The sequence below is a fragment of the Columba livia genome, chromosome 3 (genome assembly GCF_036013475.1).
Source record: "Columba livia isolate bColLiv1 breed racing homer chromosome 3, bColLiv1.pat.W.v2, whole genome shotgun sequence".
Lineage (NCBI taxonomy): Eukaryota > Metazoa > Chordata > Aves > Columbiformes > Columbidae > Columba > Columba livia.
Window position 1 is genome coordinate 66962420 of NC_088604.1, and position 18456 is coordinate 66980875.

Consider the following 18456-nt stretch of genomic DNA (forward strand, 5'->3'; position numbering starts at 1 on the left):
AGGGTTTACTCAGAGAAGAAGCTACAGGAAGGCAGAAGCCAAAAGCAAAAACTAGTTTGGTGGAAAGTTGGGGATTTTCTTGAAAATACAATCATGCCAAGTTTATTTTGATCTGTGGTCTATCCTGTCCTAGAATCTGGAAGCAGAGGCAGGGAATTATACACCCTATTTCAAAAAAAGATGCTGTAACATTTAAGCTTCAATTATGACTGTTGGAATTTTCACTTCACCATTTTTATCATATAATAATAATTGAAAAATGTTGTGATTTCTTTTAGTGAGGAAATAATGAAGCAGTTTGATAAATACCAGCATATTTGAGAAAGTACATATTTCTGGTTGCCATTAGAGACAGGAATTTACAGGGGGATTAGGAATTTAATTGGATAATAAAGAAATTAAGAGTTTAATAGGTGTGGGAGTATTTTAGACAGGAGTTATGCTGAACTTTATGACTTTAAATATTCTGTCAGATTTTGGGAGGAAATTGCAGCAGAATAAATAGTTTCATGATTACACCTGTTTTGACCCTCTTAGACCCTTGCAGGAATTTGGTACTAGCAGTTCGTGGTTGGTTGTGAGTGCTCTGAACCAAAGTGTACTAATTGAAAATAGCAGGAGGTTCACTTCAAAAAGTGCACTCCAGCTCCAACACTCAAGCATTAATATACAGTATCCAAGATCGTCAGAACAGCCTGTCATATTTCTTGGATTCTTTTTTTTTTTTCCCAAATGTCTAGATCTTGATTATTACCATATTTCTTAAAAGACAAAAGATGATGGGAAACACCAGAGAGAAAGAGGGGCAGGGATAGTTTTTGTGAACTCAGAGGCTTTGATCATTCATCCAATGTCTTTACCAGGTGGAACAACCTTCTGCAGGAGATTGCAGAGCGGCTGCGTGCCAGCAAGGGCCTCCTTCAGCTGTGGCAGAGGTACAAGGACTGTTACCAACAGTGCTCTTCCACAGTCCATCAGCGGGAAGCCCAGACCAATGAACTCCTGAAGACTGCTACCAGCAAAGACATTGCTGATGATGAAGTTACCACTTGGATTCAAGACTGCAATGTATGTTCAGTTAAGATTTGCACCTTTTCACAGCACTGTGGGCTAAAAATCACAACAGGCTCTCCATTCCTAAACTGAATACATGGTGTATTGGAAACTTGTGTGCAAACACAGTTCTTTTTACTGACTCATGTGTCAGGCTCAGTAGAGACAGATCTGCTAATCAAATCTCATGCGTTTCTCAGACTTTTCATGTGATCCCTCCATGACTTGTTTTGGAGTTGTTTCAGAAGCCTGTATCTGAAATCAGGTCTCTGGAGAAGGTAGATAAATTACACCATTTCATTCGGTCTTGAGTCACTACTTATTGAAGGGATACTTGCTTGGGAAAATATATCTACCCAATCTGTCGAGTTCCTTATAATAGAAAGAAAAATAAAATCATTTGACTACATTGCCACCAGTCAAGTGCCACTTTTTCTGAATGAAGAGAGACTGTGTATGTTCTGAGGATTTCTTTATCCTTCCTTGTAGAAGGACTTCATTCACTCTGAAACCTTGAGATTCTCCCTTTTTCAAGACTGTATCTCAAAGCATCAGGATAGTTTCTCTCCTATATGTGGTTACAATTTGGTGCTTTTGAGTTTAAGTTAATGTTAACTATCATTGACAACAAAAAATCAAATGTTAATTGTCTTAGTGTAAGAAAAACAGTTGCAAGGACAGAAATGAATGGATTAATGAACTTTTCAAGCATTTGCTGCCATAGTCATCTGGACTGACTATTCAGATTCTTCGGTCTGAATAATTTCTTTATGTTCTGATGTCCCATACTTTAGCCATTATGTCTGGCCATTTACAAAAGTGATTTGTTTCATCCCCCTGGTAGTTCATAGCAGGAAAAAAAGAGATGTCTCATGAGTCAATCCACAGTGATGGCTGCCGCTGCTTATGACCAGTATGTCAGTAGATTCAAAGTATTTGTTTCAACAAATATTGCCTCCTAAGTAAGTTGGGCTTGCTCAAAGATAGCTGAGCAGCCATTTCTTCCTGTTGCTCTGTGCACAGGTACTTCAACATGTTTTTTTTATTCTGCACATTATTTAGTTTGCATACAGAGTGTGAGTGGACACTTTGGCATTGAATTACAGTAGTAAATATAAGTTTTTTTACAGTGGGGTGTCCATTCATTTCGTTCCTCCTTTAAATCGGGGGAGGATGACATCAGCAGAGTGTCAGATTAACTATTCATACATTTATTCAATTTTTTGCCACAGGATGTACTCACGGATTTGAAGACAGCACAGGAGTCACTGGTTGTTCTTCAAGAACTGGGAGAAGAACTAAAAAGCCAGGTGGAGGCTTCGGCAGCAGCAGCTATACAGTCTGATCAGCTTTCTCTGAGCCAGAATCTGTCAACCCTAGAGCAGGCTCTCCGCAAGCAACAGGCTGTACTTCAGGTATGCAGAGGATTGTTTCAGTCCTTGATCTGATCATCCTGTGGTACCTAAAAACACATATATTAGCTCAAACTGCTTGGTAAAAGACAGTGCTCTTACCTGTTCAACGACATTTCTTAGGCTTCCCTTGAAGCCAAAGCTGAAAGTAGAAAATATACTTGAATTCAGCATAGAGACCATTTCAAATTGCAATAAGAGCAACACTTGATTCTTTCTGATGACAATAAATTAAGCAGAGAAGTTAGTTTCGTAAGTTAGAGAAGGTTGTCTATTTCAAGGCAAGGAGATATTTATGCACTTTGTTGAAGTGTTGCCTTTTTACTATGATCAAAATCTTGTGTTCTAACCTAAAAAGAAAAACAAAACAAAACAAAAAAACAAAACAAAACAAAACAAGCAAACAAAAAACCCCAATAAATCCATAATCTGTAAACAAAGCAGCAGTTACAATTGCTCTTAGCCTATATAGCTGTTTGCAAATCTATAACAAGAATAAACCGGAGTGTAATGTCAGTATGGATGCTCTGTGGCTGAAGTTCTTAAACTGTGGGTCCTTTTATATTCAAGGCTGGAGTGCTGGATTATCAAACCTTTGCCAAGAACCTGCAAGTCCTTGAGGGCTGGATAACAGAAGCAGAAGAAATCTTGAAAGGACAGGATCCCAGTCATTCATCTGACCTCTCAGAAATACAGAGTAGGATGGAGGAACTCAAGGTGACTACTAAATGCAGAAAGTGTAACTTGGGTGGTTTTTTTGGTGGCTGTTTTTGTTGTTATTGTTTTAGTGGTAGCCTGGCTATTTGTAGTACAGGGTATGCACAGATATCATACATGCATTCTTTATGTGTTGAAGGACTGTCATGCATGCAGATTATAAGACTGAGAACTTAGAAGCTTGATGGCAGTCAAGGAGTTACTGTCTGTGTTGCTTTTCACCTGAGTAAAGAAGAAAAGGAAAGGCAAACTGTTTAGAATAAAATTAATATCAAATCACAATGGGAATGGAAATTTTAGTACTGTTTGGAGATTGCTTTTGCCTTTTTTACTCTAGACTTTTTTTTAATTTGTGCAATTCCTGTCTTAGTGATATTTAGTTTAGGGATGAAGTTATCTATTTATTTTGTATATCTCGATATATTGAAGAAATGTTTATGCTGTGTACCATACGATACCTCTTTGAGCTCTATCACTCTTTTTTTTGGAGGGGGATTTTTTTTTTTCCCTCCTTTTATTTCAGAGGCCCTGACAAGGAGTTGATGAACTTTGCAATCTAGGCTGGTTTTGTCATTTTTAACTTCCACTATTTCTCTCTCAGGATTAACTGTGCACAAAATTCCACTTTGGACATGCTAAAAAATAGGGCGTTTTCCTAATGTAATGAATTGGGTATTTCCGTACTGCAAAAGTAAAAATCTAAAAATAAAAAGTTTAGTAAGTCCAATGGGAATTTGCCAGACTAGCATGCAGTCTAGGAAACAAGGGAAAAGGCTCACTTTTTTTAATATAAACATATGGCTTCAAACAGTTGCCTACATTTGCAGCTCTAAGCAGTAAATCCCCAGTTCAGAAAAATATTTCAGTGCCATTTGAGTTTACTTCTCTGAGCAGATTTAAACATGAGCCAAAGTCTCCTGGACTGGGACCAGAGGCTGAAAACTGGAAATGCAGTCCTTCCCTGGCATAGGGAGTGATTGCCACTTGGTGGCAACCAAGGCCGTTCGAGATTTAACTGAGTGCTGGTTCATAATTTCGCTGTCGAGAATAGTGTAATTACCCAACTTCTAGTTATCACTTTTGTTGTCTCTTGCAGAGTCAGATGTTGAAGTTCAGCAGCATGACCCCAGATTTGGACCGTCTTAACGAGCTGGGTTACAGGCTCCCTCTGAATGACAAAGAAATCAAAAGGATGCAGAACCTGAACAGACATTGGTCTCTGATCTCATCTCAGACTACGGAGAGATTCAGGTAGAGATGTTTAAAGATCGTTGTATGGCTTTTTTAGATTACAACAGCTAGAAATTACACCTTTTGCAGAATATAAAAATGTTACAGATATTTCATTAAGCTCCTTTCCTTCGGTATACTTTTATAAGTAAAGAGTGAAGCCAGTGAGCCCAAATGCTGGTTTTGCCACAAATGAATAGAATTTGAAATGAGGGAGACTGCTACTTTTCAAAGCGTTGACTCAATAAATTGAATGAGGCAGCTCAGTGGGAAAAGCGATAACATCTGGTTTGGATTTCTGCTGGAAAAGTTATTGCAAGATACTCTTAATGCAGTGTTTGAGAGGAGGACACCTTACCTGAATCCATCTTTTTTTCTTTCAGTAAGCTGCAGTCTTTCTTGCTGCAGCAGCAGACCTTCTTGGAGAAATGTGAAACTTGGATGGATTTATTAGTTCAGACTGAGCAGAAGTTGGGAGCAGAGATTTCAGGAAACTACCAGAGTCTTTTAGAGCAACAGAGGGCACATGAGGCAAGTCATCACGTGTATTTATACATAACTGCTACACATACTATTTATATATAACAGGAATGCATGTTTGCCTACACGGAGAATATCTTTAAAAAAGAAGCATGCAAATGTATCACTAGTACCCACATCAGAGGAGGACTTGAGTATGCATTTGTGTATAATGTATCAGTATGCCTATGAGTGCTTCTCACCTACATTTAATCTACCGCAGATTGGTTTGCACCAAGGAAATCAAAGTTGTTATTGACCTTTCTGTATAACCTAACTATCCTCATGCAATTTGACCCTTTGTCTTCAGTCATAACTGGAGAAAATCTTCGTTCTTTCTGTTTATTCTGAGTATTTGTTATTAAATTGCCAACATACAAAGCACCTGAAGAGCATGTTAAAGGAAGACTTTTCTGACAAGTGGCGAGTAATGTAACTCATCATGGAGCCTCAATTTGGTAACATTGCCATGGAGAATAGACTGACTTGGTCTGAGCTGTGTGCTGGAGTTATTTGTCTGTTTGCAACAAATCAAGAACTAGCCCAGCTTTTGCTGCAGGGGAAAGTGGATTCAGAGTTTTTTTACTAGAGGATGCATTTATGATTCTTCAGTGAAGTCAAGTAATGCAATTTTTTCTCCACCCATATTGTTACTGCCAAGAAACCTGGTAAAGATCAAGTAAGACAATTCAATTTTCGTACCAAAGCTCCCATGTGGCCACAGTAGTTTCAGTTCCCACAACTTTTTCAGCCGACCCATAGACTCAGGCCAGATCATAGGGAGAGTCATGTCCTCCCCCTGCCCCCCCAACTCTTGCCTTGTATCTCACAGCAGAGTGTTTGGGTGAATGTTTGATAGCAGAAAGTAATTCACAACCATTTTTGCCTGCTTTAGCATACATTTGCTTTAGCATTTAACTGCCTTTGCTTTCATGAATGTCATCCATTTCATTTCCTATTGGTGCTGGCAGAATTAACTGGACAGAGTGTCTTTGTAAGTCGAGACGTCTCAGCTCTTTGAGATTTGAATGTCCAGAAATCATGACTAAGTGGACAATTCCCTTCTGTTGCTGTGTCCACTCATAGTTACAATTTTTTGAAAGGGGTTAACAGCAATCTTCTTACATTCAATTGTCTTGAGATATCAGCTTAATTCTGTCCTGAAAACTTGATCTGGAAAGGTAGCTTAGATAAGTGTTACTCAGGCACTCTGTCAAAGCTTTTTGTATTACAATTATAAAGGCATCTCTCAGGATTTAGAGAATTAATATCTGGTTTTCTAAATACTATAATTCATCCTAATAACATGTGGTAAACTGAATCTTTTTTTTTTTTTCCTAAAGCTTTTTGGCATTTTATATAATCTAAACATACTCAGTACTCAGTATTCTTTGCAGTGCTTCCTGATACCCATGAAGAATTTTCATTCCATTCCTCATAGCTGAAAGGGTCAAATCTAAACTTCTTGAGATAAATTTTCAGATTGTTTTACGTAGTATTTTTGAAGATAGTAAGAAAATATTCCGTTTCCACACTTATTCCCAGAACGGATACTGAAATGCCTCCTGCTCTCTTATCAGCTTGCCGGTGCTGACTCATAACTTCGCTGGTGTTTAATCAAAGAGCAGCCCAGCTACCTCAGTGGCCTTATTTAGAAATAACTTCCCGCTGAAATGTACAAACCACCAAGGTGGAGGTGATGCTTTTTTCAAATATAATGCCCTAACACTGGCATTTTCATCAAAAATGTCTGTCAGGACAATCATGTAGTCATTCCTGTGCAGGAATGTAGTCATAAAGCTCCTCATACTTGATAAGCTTTTGTTTCACCTGTCCTCTTTTTTTAAAATATTAAAATTGTCACTTTTGGAGGGTTGATTGTGTTGAGTTTTTATTGTTTTCTTACACATTTGTATTCTGTTTAGTCCCAGTCTGTCAACACTGCTGGTAGATGCTGTTGCCTCCTGTACTTCATCCATGCCCCTAACTTGACAGAAATAGATGTGACAGGAAGGAGAATTTCTATCCTCTTGCTCAGGTTTCTGAAATTTTCAGTGCCACAGTATTGTGGTGTTGGTTTTTTTTTCATGAGATAATAGAGCTATTACTTTCCCTCTGGTTCAGGCTCAGTCATTCGTAAGAACCAAAGTATTCAAAGAACACTATCGAATACTTCTGCAAGGAAATTAGACAACACTGTTTCTTTTTATGGGAAAATGTATGACCTGGGTAACATTTTCAAAATTAACTTTATGATTCAGAGAGGCAAAATCTCATTTTGAAAAATTAATCCCTCATCTAGAAGTCCTAAACTATGTACAATGTGCTTTAGGGGTTTAATTGTATAGGTGCCAGTGGGTATTTTGCTGCCAGTTGCAGATGCAAGAATTGGTACATCACAGTTTGAGTTGATGGGAAGCCATGTAACAGGGGTGTAATCTGAATTTGGGGAATAGTGGCTCTCAGTTCAGGTGAGGGTGAACTTCTGTCAACCGTGAACACTGTCACTAAAAAAGAAAAAAAAAAATCTCGAGCCTCATGCCAATATCCTTTCTCTTTCAATCTTTTTGAAAGCTTTTTGAACATGGACTGAGTTCAGTCCTGAGCTGATGCCTGGGTGTACATTTGTCAACATAAAAACATTCCTGAACAGCATTATCTAGAGGCATGGTCCATTACTAAAAGAAAATATGTTTTTAAAAATAAATTTTAGTATGTATTTAAATCATCTTTGCTTAAGTAGTACTTAGGTAATTTTTTGTCTTAAGTAGTATATAAGTAATAAGGGAGATTTAAAAGTATTGAGAAAGTTTATTGTAACTGATGGAGAAAATTGGAAAATAAATTGGACACAGTGGAAAATTGGTTTCTACCTCCTACACATGGCTGACCATTTCTTTTAAAGTTCTAGTGGCAGTGTAAAATTGTATTGAAAGTTTGTATAACACTCTCACAGACAATCTGTGCATAAATTCAATTTAACAAGGCAAAGGACTGTAATAGTCTTAAACAAGAAAGAAAGTAAAAAGTGCCCCTGCTGTCCATGCAATAAATATGCTATTTGGATTTTGTTGAAAATTGTAGTGCCAATCACACAAGTTTATTTAGAGGCATAAAACCTAGCTGTTGTTTATGTTATTTAGCTTTTAATAGTTTGGGGGTTTATTTTTGTTTTTGTTTGTTTCTTTGCTTGGTTTTGTTGTTGTTGTGTTTGTTTGGGGTTTTTTTTCATCTCAAGGTACTAATAATAATTACTAGAAGCAGCAAGTAACTCCAGCAGTGAGATTTTTAAATGTGTTTGTAAGTTCATGACAAAACTCCCATTGAATTAATTTCAAATGAGTTTAAATACATGAAAATTCATTTTTACCAGTGCATAACAGATAGTATTAAAATGTAAGATCTTGTTTTAACATCCTTGTCTCCTGTACAACAGCTCTTCCAGGCAGAGATGTTCAGCCGCCAGCAGATTTTGCATTCAATTATCTCGGATGGGCAGCACCTCCTAGAACAAGGACAGGTGGATGACAGGTAGACATTCCTGTATTGTTGCTGCTCCTGGTTATATGATGTGATACTTAAATTAGTGGGGAGCTTCCAAACAGAGAAGATAGCAGATGTCAGTGTTCGGATCATGCTCTTCTGAGGTAGAAGTTACTGTTGCTGTGGTTAAGCTATGAATTAGCCAGATCTTAAATAGGACAGTGTTCTTTAGGACGCTATGGGAAATGTGAATATGTGAATGCATTTGTGAATACAGCAGCCTTGAGGCTGCTTCTCTGACAAAGATTTGTCTTAAATTATCAAGCACATTACATATATGTCTGTTTCCATGTACTTTCAAAATCACACTTTCACCAAAGGACCCTGCAGTGACCAATGTAGTGAGTTACACTTGATTTATGCCAAATGGGGACTTACCTCTACCAAGAGGTAAATTTATCTCTACCTACTGCCATTTAAGAACACATGTAACCTAAATGTGATGGAACAGGAATTCATTGCTGTCTGAGATTTCATTTTAGATGCTTGTGATCAAATGAATGAAAATCAGTGAAACACCAGTGGTTTCACAGTTGTGTATATGATTTGACTTTGCTAAGGGTGTCATGTTGATGATTAACTGTTTTTCAGGGTGTGAGAATTTTGTTAGTGCTGTGTATATCTTATGCCTGCTTTGAGCTCATTAGTAAATCCGGGTGTAAATTGTGAAATCTCCAAGATTTACTATGAATTTGGCTAATCTAAACTGGTAAAACCTGTGGATTTTCTTTTTGTATTTCTGGTGGGAAAGTAGAAGGGTTTTTTTGTGTTAAATGTGTGGGTTTTTTAAGGCCTCAATAATTTGAGGCTTTTGATTCTTCTGGTACATGAAGTGTGAAGTTCTCATTCTCAGTCAGCTATACTATCATGAAATTTCAGTGGTTTTTTCCTGTTTTTTTCCTGTGGGTTTTTGTTGTTTTTTTTTGGCAGCCAGAAAAGGTCTTCCCTTTCCCTTCAGTTTATTTCATTAAACAAATAGATCAAAGTGTGATGGTTACTATGTATTTTGATTTGTCTGCTTATAATAGGGATGAATTTAATCTGAAGCTAACTCTTCTAAGTAATCAATGGCAAGGGGTAATTCGCCGGGCACAGCAGAGGAGGGGGATCATTGACAGCCAGATTCACCAGTGGCAACGCTACAGGGAGATGGCAGAGAAGCTGTGCAAATGGCTGGTGGAAATACCCTGTCAGCCAGCGAGTACACTGGGCATCGTTCCGATCCCATTGCAGCAAGCCAGAGCCCTACTGGATGAAGTGCAGGTATGTCCAGTGTGTTTGAAGAAAGAGGAAAAATCCCTGCATTTTTTACAGATTTCATCATTTAAAACCTTTTTTAAAATGTATTAGATTCAGACTATCTGCTTTGCAGAAAGCAATATTGGATGTTAGTTCTTCTTTGAAACTGGTATAGCCTCAGAATCAGCAGTGTGATGGAATCAAAGGTGGAGTTCCTAAAGAACATGCAATGGAGAACTTAACTGGGCTCTCTCTCTTGAGCCTTAGTTACTTCTGTTTTTTCCTTTGTAGCAAATGTCATACTGAAATGGTCTTGAAAAAAAGACATGATGTCCTATTTGAGGGATGTACTCCAGCTGACAAAAAAGGACATCTTGAGTGTCCATTTTCATGTGAGGTTAACAGTATCTGTGTAGCAGCTTGGTGTCTTCAGGCTTTTTGGCTGGAAGATCCATGTAATCATAAAGCTTAGGGGCATAATAGGTTCTAGAGGAACTATTAATCTTTAAGACCAATTGAGATACTGATATTAATGGGGAGAGAGAAGACTTTCATGTCTTTATCTCCTTGGAGAAATTTTCTAAAGGTCTGCTGCAGTAAATGGTTGTGAAAAGGTTATAATGAATTGCTAATGGTAATTAAAAAGACAAAGCTGACAGAAAGCTTTTAATGTTTTTCAGCTTAAAGAGAAAGGTCTGCTAAGGCAGCAAGGGAGTTATATCCTCACTGTGGAAGCTGGGAAGCAACTGCTGCTCTCTGCTGACAGTGGGGCTGAGGCAGCCCTGCAGGCAGAGCTCACTGAAATTCAGGAGCGCTGGAAGAAAGCTAGCACACAACTAGAGCAACAAAAGAAGCAGCTTGCTTTACTGCTGAAAGTAAGTGTGTGATTTCTTCTATACTTCTTCAGCAAGACCATGGTTTCTCACTATGAATCCTGTTGAAGAAAAGCATTCTCAAGGGATAAGCACAAGTACAGGAATTGCATATATGCTACATGAGCTCATAATTTCATTTCACCACTTCTGAAACTAGCAGTAATAATACTTCACAGTAGACTTGTATGTGAGTTGATATCTTTTAATTGGTATTTCAAGAACACTGCCAAAAAAGACTATTCCTACTAGTCCTATTTTCATCATAGAGAAGACGTACACAGAAAAAAATGGACACAGTTGTACACAACTCAAGTTCTGAGACTATTAGTGTTATTAAGAGGGGAATTTCTGGGCATGTTATTACTATTAAAAGAAAAAAAAAAAGTTTTAACTGTTTAGTGGTTAATTAGGCAAATGAACAGGCATAAGTGTAATCCATATCTGAATTAAAGTCTAATAAACATTCTGCCTTCAGGACTGGGAAAAATCCGAAAAGGGCATTGGAGACTCTCTGGAGAAGCTAAGATCATTCAAAAAAAAGCTTTCTCAGCCTTTGCCAGAACACCATGATGAGTTGCATGCAGAGCAGATTCGTTGCAAGGTGAAGTACTTGTTCTCTGTCTACTGTTGTCTCATCTTTGCATTCGCTTCTGCAGTAACCTCTTCCATTGTTAATAGGCTTGACATTACTGACAGTGCAAACCAGTTGCCATCCCCGTGACATGAAATTATCCGTGTAATATTTGGACAGCCGAATACCTGAGTGATCTCACTACCCTGCAGTGTAAATATAGATCTGATCAGAAGGGGATCTGAAAATTACTGTGGAAGTGCTAAACACTGGTGTGTTTTTATTATAGAAATTCCAGATTCAAATTTAAACTCATGGTGTCTAAGGGGTTGTATTAGTGCTTTTTATCTGAGGTGAGGTTACTGCAGGGCATCTTAGACAACACTTTTATGCTAGTCTTTGCAGTTTAGAAATGGGTTACAACTTGAAAATATTTTCAATACAGAAAAGTACAACCCAAAACTTGGAATTCTCAAATTCCCTTAAACTTTAGAGAGTTTTGAGTAGTATTAATGTATTAGTTTGTGACTACTTGTTACAAGGCTGATGTATCATTCTCTATTGGGGAGATACCTCATGCATAACTCTGAAAACATTGCTACATAGGGGGCTGGTATTGTCTTTTTCTTTTAAATGAGGCTGAAACTGTCCACTTGAAATGGTGAGTCTGCTGAGATATGACTTTAATTGAGTGGTATAACAATGCTTGTCTTCATGCTTCATCAACGCATGCAGATATTTGTTTGCAAACTGGTCCTTTTTCCTTGTGCACTTCTTTTAAGGAGTTAGAGAATGCTGTTGAAGGATGGACAGATGACCTTGCTCACCTCTCTCTGCTGAAGGAGACCCTGTCTGTATATATCAGCGCAGATGATCTCTCAATCCTCAGTGAGCGCATAGAGCTTCTGCACAGACAGTGGGAGGAGCTGTGCCACCAGGCAAGTATAGCACTGAGCCCTGGTAGGAGTATGCAGGCTAGAAAAGTGTTGGGAGAAAAACTGAATGCAAGTGGCAGCTTTTGGAAAAGATGCATGTAGACACATTCAGATTCAAAAGTGAACTCTTGCTGAATGAGGGAAAGCATCTGTTGAAATGCTTCTCCTTTAGTGATTGCTTATGTTTCTAGATGTCTTGAACTTTGTCATGGCTGTGAGAGAACCAACATGGTTCTCTCCATGGCTTGAAGAACCAACAAAAAAAAGTCTTTGTGCTGTGGGACTGTGGCATGGTTGTCTGGGAGAAACACAGAAGTAATACAGTTTGCTGAGCTTTGGTACAGGAGCCGTGCTCAGGAAGGATCTCCCCTCCCACTCAATATTACTGTGTTGTACCTTCAGTTCTCCTGACAGCTTCTACTTCTTCAGACATTGGTGTTTGCGTTTGTCTTAGTCTGAGGCTGACTTGCTTGGCTGTGAAGTGAGCTGAGGAGTGTTGTTTTTCAGGTGCATCATGCTATTAGCATTTTTTGTGTCCATTTTGCACTTAGAAATTCAAGTAGTGGAGTCTCTGTCACCCAACATTTCAAGTTACCATAATGTTATTTCTGTGGTTCAGTAGAGATTGCAGTGCAGATAACTAACTTGGAAATACTTACCTCATGTGCAGTACCTGTGAAGGCTTCAAAACCATCCCCTAAGTAGGAAAAATGCTTTACAGATAACAGCACAGAACTCTTTATGAATTATTTGCATTTGAATAAGCCAATGTAGGTACATCTAAACTACAATATAGTCACTGCATATAGGTTTATGATAAAGGAAAAAGCCAAGTAAAGAAGTTTTATCTTAGTTGTGTGCATACTGAATGTTTCAGGATGTAACCTAGTGCAACACTTTGCTCAACTGTTGCTCATTTCCGGAAAGCTGCATCAAGTTTAGAACCACAAAAAGGAAATGTGAGATCATGTGTGTGCCCCTTTTAAACTTAACATGGTAGTTAAAGAACAGATCACCTTTGTTTATGGAAGAGCAGATGCAGTCTTCATCTCAGCTGAAATGCTGATACAAATTCAGCAACAACGCAGATTACAATGGGGAGGAAGTAAGTAGTGGTACAAATGTCTGAAACTGGAGAGATGACTTTGCTGCTCATGCTCTGCTGCTATTTTAATTTCGGTGTCTGTCATTGTCTGTCTATTACTATTCATAGTCCGAGGTGCTGCCACTGCTATAGCAATTTCTTAAACACAGCCATGTTATTCTTTCTTCTTTACTGACTACGGCATTTACCTGTTTGATGTTTTACGCCTTTTCTGTCAGGGCACACGTTAGTCTTTTGGAATCCCTCAGTGTGCCATGTCCATTCAGGAGAAATAATAATCTATGAGACTAATATTTGAACTCTAGTATAAAATTGCTTATGCAAAATATTGTGTATCTTTCATTTAGCTTTGTACTTAAAAAACATAGTCCTGCACAAATTAGACAGTCTTTTGGAGTTTGTCCTATGATATATATATAAGTTGTTTTGTTTTGTTTTGTTTTGTTGCTTTGGTCAAACAATTTTATCTTGCTTTTTATTTAATCTATTAGACTAAAAATAAACGTTTAATGTACTTTATAAAATTTTTAAGTAAGCAAAAATTGTAACCAAATTTATTTTTATTTTCTAATGAAACCTTTGGGTTAGAGACATTATAAAACAAGATACTGATAGGCTACTGAGCCCAAGTAATGCTTGGATGCCTCTCTCTATGCAATAGGATGTAGCTGACAGGAAACTTGAGATTAACACTTACCTCTAAACTCACAGAGAGTCACACGAAGTTTTTGCAGTACAAGTCCACGTTGTTTTAATGACAAGTAAGTGGCTGGAACACTTTTCCCAGGCCAGAGGAGTTCACATTGAGGCACAAAGTGTTTCAAGCATCTCTTAGATGCATTTACTGTTTTGTTTTTATTTACTCTCTGCAAATGTTTTAAGGTCTCCTTACGTCGACAACAAGTTAGTGAGAGACTGAATGAGTGGGCTGTATTCAGTGAGAAGAACAAGGAGCTCTGTGAGTGGCTGACGCAGATGGAAAGTAAGGTTTCTCAAAATGGCGACATCCTCATAGAAGAAATGATTGAGAAACTTAAAAAGGTATAGTGTGGTGCACATACAATAATATACTGTTCTTTAGCTGCTTGCTTGTTTTCTGTTGCAAAGAGGATACTGAATTAGCTGAAATTGAGGTTTTACCTTGCACTGATATTTATAGGTTCCAGCAGGGGTGTGTGTTTGTGTGCTTCTCTCGCTATGCAGCATTTTCCTGCCTTTCTTGAGGTGAGACACCAGAAAAATAAGTTTATGCAAAGTCAGAGGCATCCGAATGCTTCACTGTATGTCCAAGAGAATTGTATGTAATGAGTTTAACTATAGCAGATATATTCATAGAAGGCATTGTGTTTTGTTTTGTTTTTTGATTCTTTTGATAAAGTTGTTCATGGTTATATATCTGATATTTAAGAGGTTGTCTCTCGACTGTACTAATCACCAAAAAAAACAAAATTCACTTATATTTTTGGATGGTTCATTTAGTAGTGTAGAGAAGAGTGTATTCAGAATAAGTACCCTGACTTTTTGATTGCTCTTTACTGTCCAGGATTATCAAGAAGAAATTGCTGTAGCCCAGAAGAACAAAATCCAGCTTCAGCAAATGGGCGAGCGACTTGCTAAAGCCAGCCATGAGAGTAAAGCATCAGAGATTGAGTACAAACTTGGCAAGATCAATGACAGGTGGCAACATCTTCTAGATCTTATAGCAGCCAGGTAAAACAGTTGTGTTGTTTCTAAATGCTAAATGGGACAGATTAATATGCTGGATGTCATGAATTTTAAATCTCTTTATTGTCTGCCTTTTTGTCATTAACTGTGAATAAGTTTATTCTTAACTATCAACACATATCTGTGAAATTCACCTTCCTGTTTTACTTTACAGTACCTGACATCGTTTCTTCAAGAAGAGTCAGTTCAAAATATTATCTTCTAGAATGACAGAGGGTTGGTTGCAGTCAGCTTTAGTGAGCCTTGCTCCAGTAGCTTCTTACTTCCGATGAGTGCTTAAGACTGGGTGCAAATGTAGGTTTTCTAGAAAATTCTTGGCAGAGGAATCAAAAGAGTGAACTTGTAGTTTTGGATTTAAAGAAGAGCAGTTCCAAAACTAATCCTTAGTTTTTCTGCCTGATTAGTTTTTCACCGGTGGAGAAGAGTAACTGCAGGTTAAAGATTCTTTTTACTCAAAGTCAAAAATATAACAGCAATTTTCATAACTTAAACACAGAATTGTTGTTTTCTATTTGAAGAACCTGGTTTCTTTGTTTCAGTCCTTTCTGTTGAGTCGTGCTACAGCCTCCGTCCCATTACCAACATAATTTTGTCAAAATTTTGCAGTTCATAAAACGTACATACACTTTATATTTTACACTTCTGTGATGTAGGGACACATGAATTAGTAATACTTAAGCCCTGTTAGCAGCAAAAATGTTTGGGTTTTTTTGTCATCTTTTTTTGTCTGTTATTTTTTCATATGGTTTTACTTTATTCCTGTTCTGAAATCTGTAAGCATGGGAGCAGTAAATTTCACATAAGCAGAAGCATTCTGGTGGCTCCAGATCCTTTTATAGCTGTTCATTTTAAAGTACTGAACACTGTATATTTCTACAGAAACATTAAGTCAGGAAGTGGTGCATTACAGTTGAGGAGCCTGCTGGTTTCAGAGGATGTGGTACAACACCAGTTGTTGAATACAAAGTATATTTGCCATGTTTTTGTCTTTTGAAACACCTACTCAGAAATATGTTCCAATAGTAGCTTCAGGAAGCTTCTAGTGAAAAGTGTTTGCATTCAGAAACTGCAAAACACATCTTTAAAAGTTCTGTATTGTCTATTCAGTATTAGAGGTTAGTGTCTTTTATAAGGACAGGTTCAGGATTCTGTGTCATTCTTGGGGTATGCAGATATAAACTGCTATATTATACAGTTAAGCTGTCTCATTCTGTTATCATGAAGCAGGATGTTAAGTCCTAGTTCTAAACTAATTTATGTAAAATATTGATTTACTTTTATTTCCAGATCATTTCAACTTGGCCTTCTCATCTAGCATGCTCAGCACTGTTGTATTCAATTAAACATATAAACCTTTCCATTCCAGTGCTTACTGAAGTGAAAAGAACTCTGCAAAGTTTGAATGTTGCATTGCTGAAGTTGGAAAGTAAATGGTGGTGGAGAGGTTTGATGCTAGACCATGGAAATTTTGCTAGTTCAGCTATAGCTTAGGCTGATGGCTGTTAAGGCCCATGGTTGTTGATTAATGTATGTTCAAAGTACTTGAATTGATGTCTCATTCCCACTGGACAAAAGGGTCTAAATCCTCCAAGATAATTTTTAGCAGGGTCCAGAGGGTCTTTAGAATATGTTGTTATATACTGGGGTGTGTTACTGTTATGATATTTTGGAGTTTGGAATATATCATATAACATGAATTTTGGCTGCACTCAGCCAGTAGATGCAGATTAATTGTTCTGGTGTTGAGAATAAACCACAACTTTCATATTCTGGATGCCTGACAGCATTAATGAATTAATTATTATATCCTGCATGCTTTTGTGCAAAGCTGCAGTCATCCCTTGCCTGGAGCATTTTTCTTAGTGGTTTATTGCTACAGCAGTGAACTAATAGAAAGTGTGCTATGAAAATGCTTTAGTAGTATTGTATGGTTAATATACGTCTAGTCTGAATCTTTAGTTGTTGATTTTATGCTGTGCGGTGGAACTTCTCCATTCACTTTGAAAAGCCTCCTCTCTTTCTTTCTGTTTCCTTACCCACCTCTTTTCTTTTATTTTTTTTTTAAATTTTCTCTGCATTCTGAGGAGGTCTGTAACTGCAGTAGAGATAGCTACAGAAAAGCAGTTGTTTCTCTGCATCAGAGACTTCCAGCAATTTTTCATCCATTCAGATGGACTTTTCTGATATATCAGCCTGGTGCAAAACATGTTACAGATGTTTACAGCCAGGAAGCAGCGCTATCGCTGCAACTGCTCAGGCTTTGCAAAGAAGGCTTTGTTGTGTTTTCATCCCTTCCCCTAGCACTCACGGTCCACATTCTTGGAGATCAAGTCTGGCACATGTTGATGAATGCAAGTTTTATTTAGAAACATGACCACTTGTCACCATTCAGTCTCATATTATCAAGCAACGGCTGCTAACACTTGTTTGGCGTGCAACATTTTCTGTACAGTACTCACCAGCAAAGAGAAGTGTGTCCCTTTTCCTCACCCCGCCCAAAGCACAGCGTTTGCAGGCTTTTGGAGTGGAAGTTCTTCTTTTTAATGCTGGAAAATTTCATGGTGGTGGCGGAGGACTTGCATGCTGTGAGGATGGCGGAGGACGGCAGTGTGGATTCAGATCTCCCAGACTGTAATTGTGATATCACAAGGCAGGCAGCTATTTTTGTTTGCTTTTGACTGATATGGTTCTTTCTGAAGTCTTGGCTTGCTGGGAAACTAATTGAAATATTGATATGTAGAAATCACTACCTTAGCTAGAAATGACTGTTTTCTGCTCAGTTTAAAAATAGCTGACAGTGATAACAGCATACTTGGTTTTACAGCTAGTGCTTTTGGTTCCCAGAATAGTCTTTTGTTACTGATGCAGACTCAGAACTAATAAAATCTCTTAGCTGTCTGAAAGAAACTGTAGACTAGTTTTACTGCTGTTTTTAAATACAAGAGCGTGTACACACATGAGAGAAAGCAGACTTTGTATTTGTCTGCTTGCTGTTTGTGTCATCAAAGGGGCATGGCTACAGGCAAAAGGCAGAGAAGGAGAGGCTATAAAGAGAGTATTTCAGTCTTAGCTTACTGAAGCTGGTCAGTCATGTACATATTAATGACTGTTTTGTAGCTGCATGCAGTGCTCAGCCTGCATCACCTTGCATTTTTGAGTCAACTTCTCATTTCCCTCTTCCTATTTGCTTTTCTAAAAGTTTTGCTATTGTTCAGAGTTCTAGAAGTTTATTCTTTGAAAGAGTAAAATGTCATCTGAGGAGCAAACATAACTGGTGCTACTAGTGTCCTGGTATGCAGTAGTACTGTACTTTGAACAATAAATCTTTTCTAATCATACAGAGATTATTTTAAACTGCATTTAAAAATATGTTTAATAATGTATAATTTTTCTCTATTTCATAGAATACGTATTTCTGAAACTTTGTCACCTGTTCCAATTAATTTTTTTAAACTTTTCTGCTTTCTGTGGGCTTTGTACAGGTTTAGCTAACATGTTCTCACTGACTTTTTTTGTGTTGCTTTTAAAGTTT

General features: G+C 37.8%; 1 protein-coding gene across 27 annotated transcripts in view; it reads left to right on the forward strand.

Annotated features, from left to right (window-relative positions):
• SYNE1 (spectrin repeat containing nuclear envelope protein 1) overlaps window positions 1-18456 on the forward strand; it is a 300382-nt gene that overhangs the window by 246555 nt on the left and 35371 nt on the right. For 24 of the 27 annotated variants that reach the window (XM_065057381.1, XM_065057392.1, XM_065057386.1 and 21 more), the window contains 12 exons: window positions 864-1068; window positions 2286-2468; window positions 3036-3182; window positions 4279-4433; window positions 4796-4943; window positions 8368-8462; window positions 9503-9737; window positions 10394-10588; window positions 11064-11189; window positions 11942-12097; window positions 14082-14240; window positions 14743-14909. In XM_065057381.1, the coding sequence (XP_064913453.1) occupies window positions 864-1068; window positions 2286-2468; window positions 3036-3182; window positions 4279-4433; window positions 4796-4943; window positions 8368-8462; window positions 9503-9737; window positions 10394-10588; window positions 11064-11189; window positions 11942-12097; window positions 14082-14240; window positions 14743-14909 (1971 nt within the window). Of the gene's footprint in view, window positions 1-863; window positions 1069-2285; window positions 2469-3035; window positions 3183-4278; window positions 4434-4795; window positions 4944-8367; window positions 8463-9502; window positions 9738-10393; window positions 10589-11063; window positions 11190-11941; window positions 12098-12854; window positions 13200-13854; window positions 13961-14081; window positions 14241-14742; window positions 14910-17063; window positions 17576-18456 lie in introns of those variants that run through there. The other 3 variants (XM_065057403.1, XM_065057404.1, XM_065057406.1) reach the window with 3 other exon arrangements.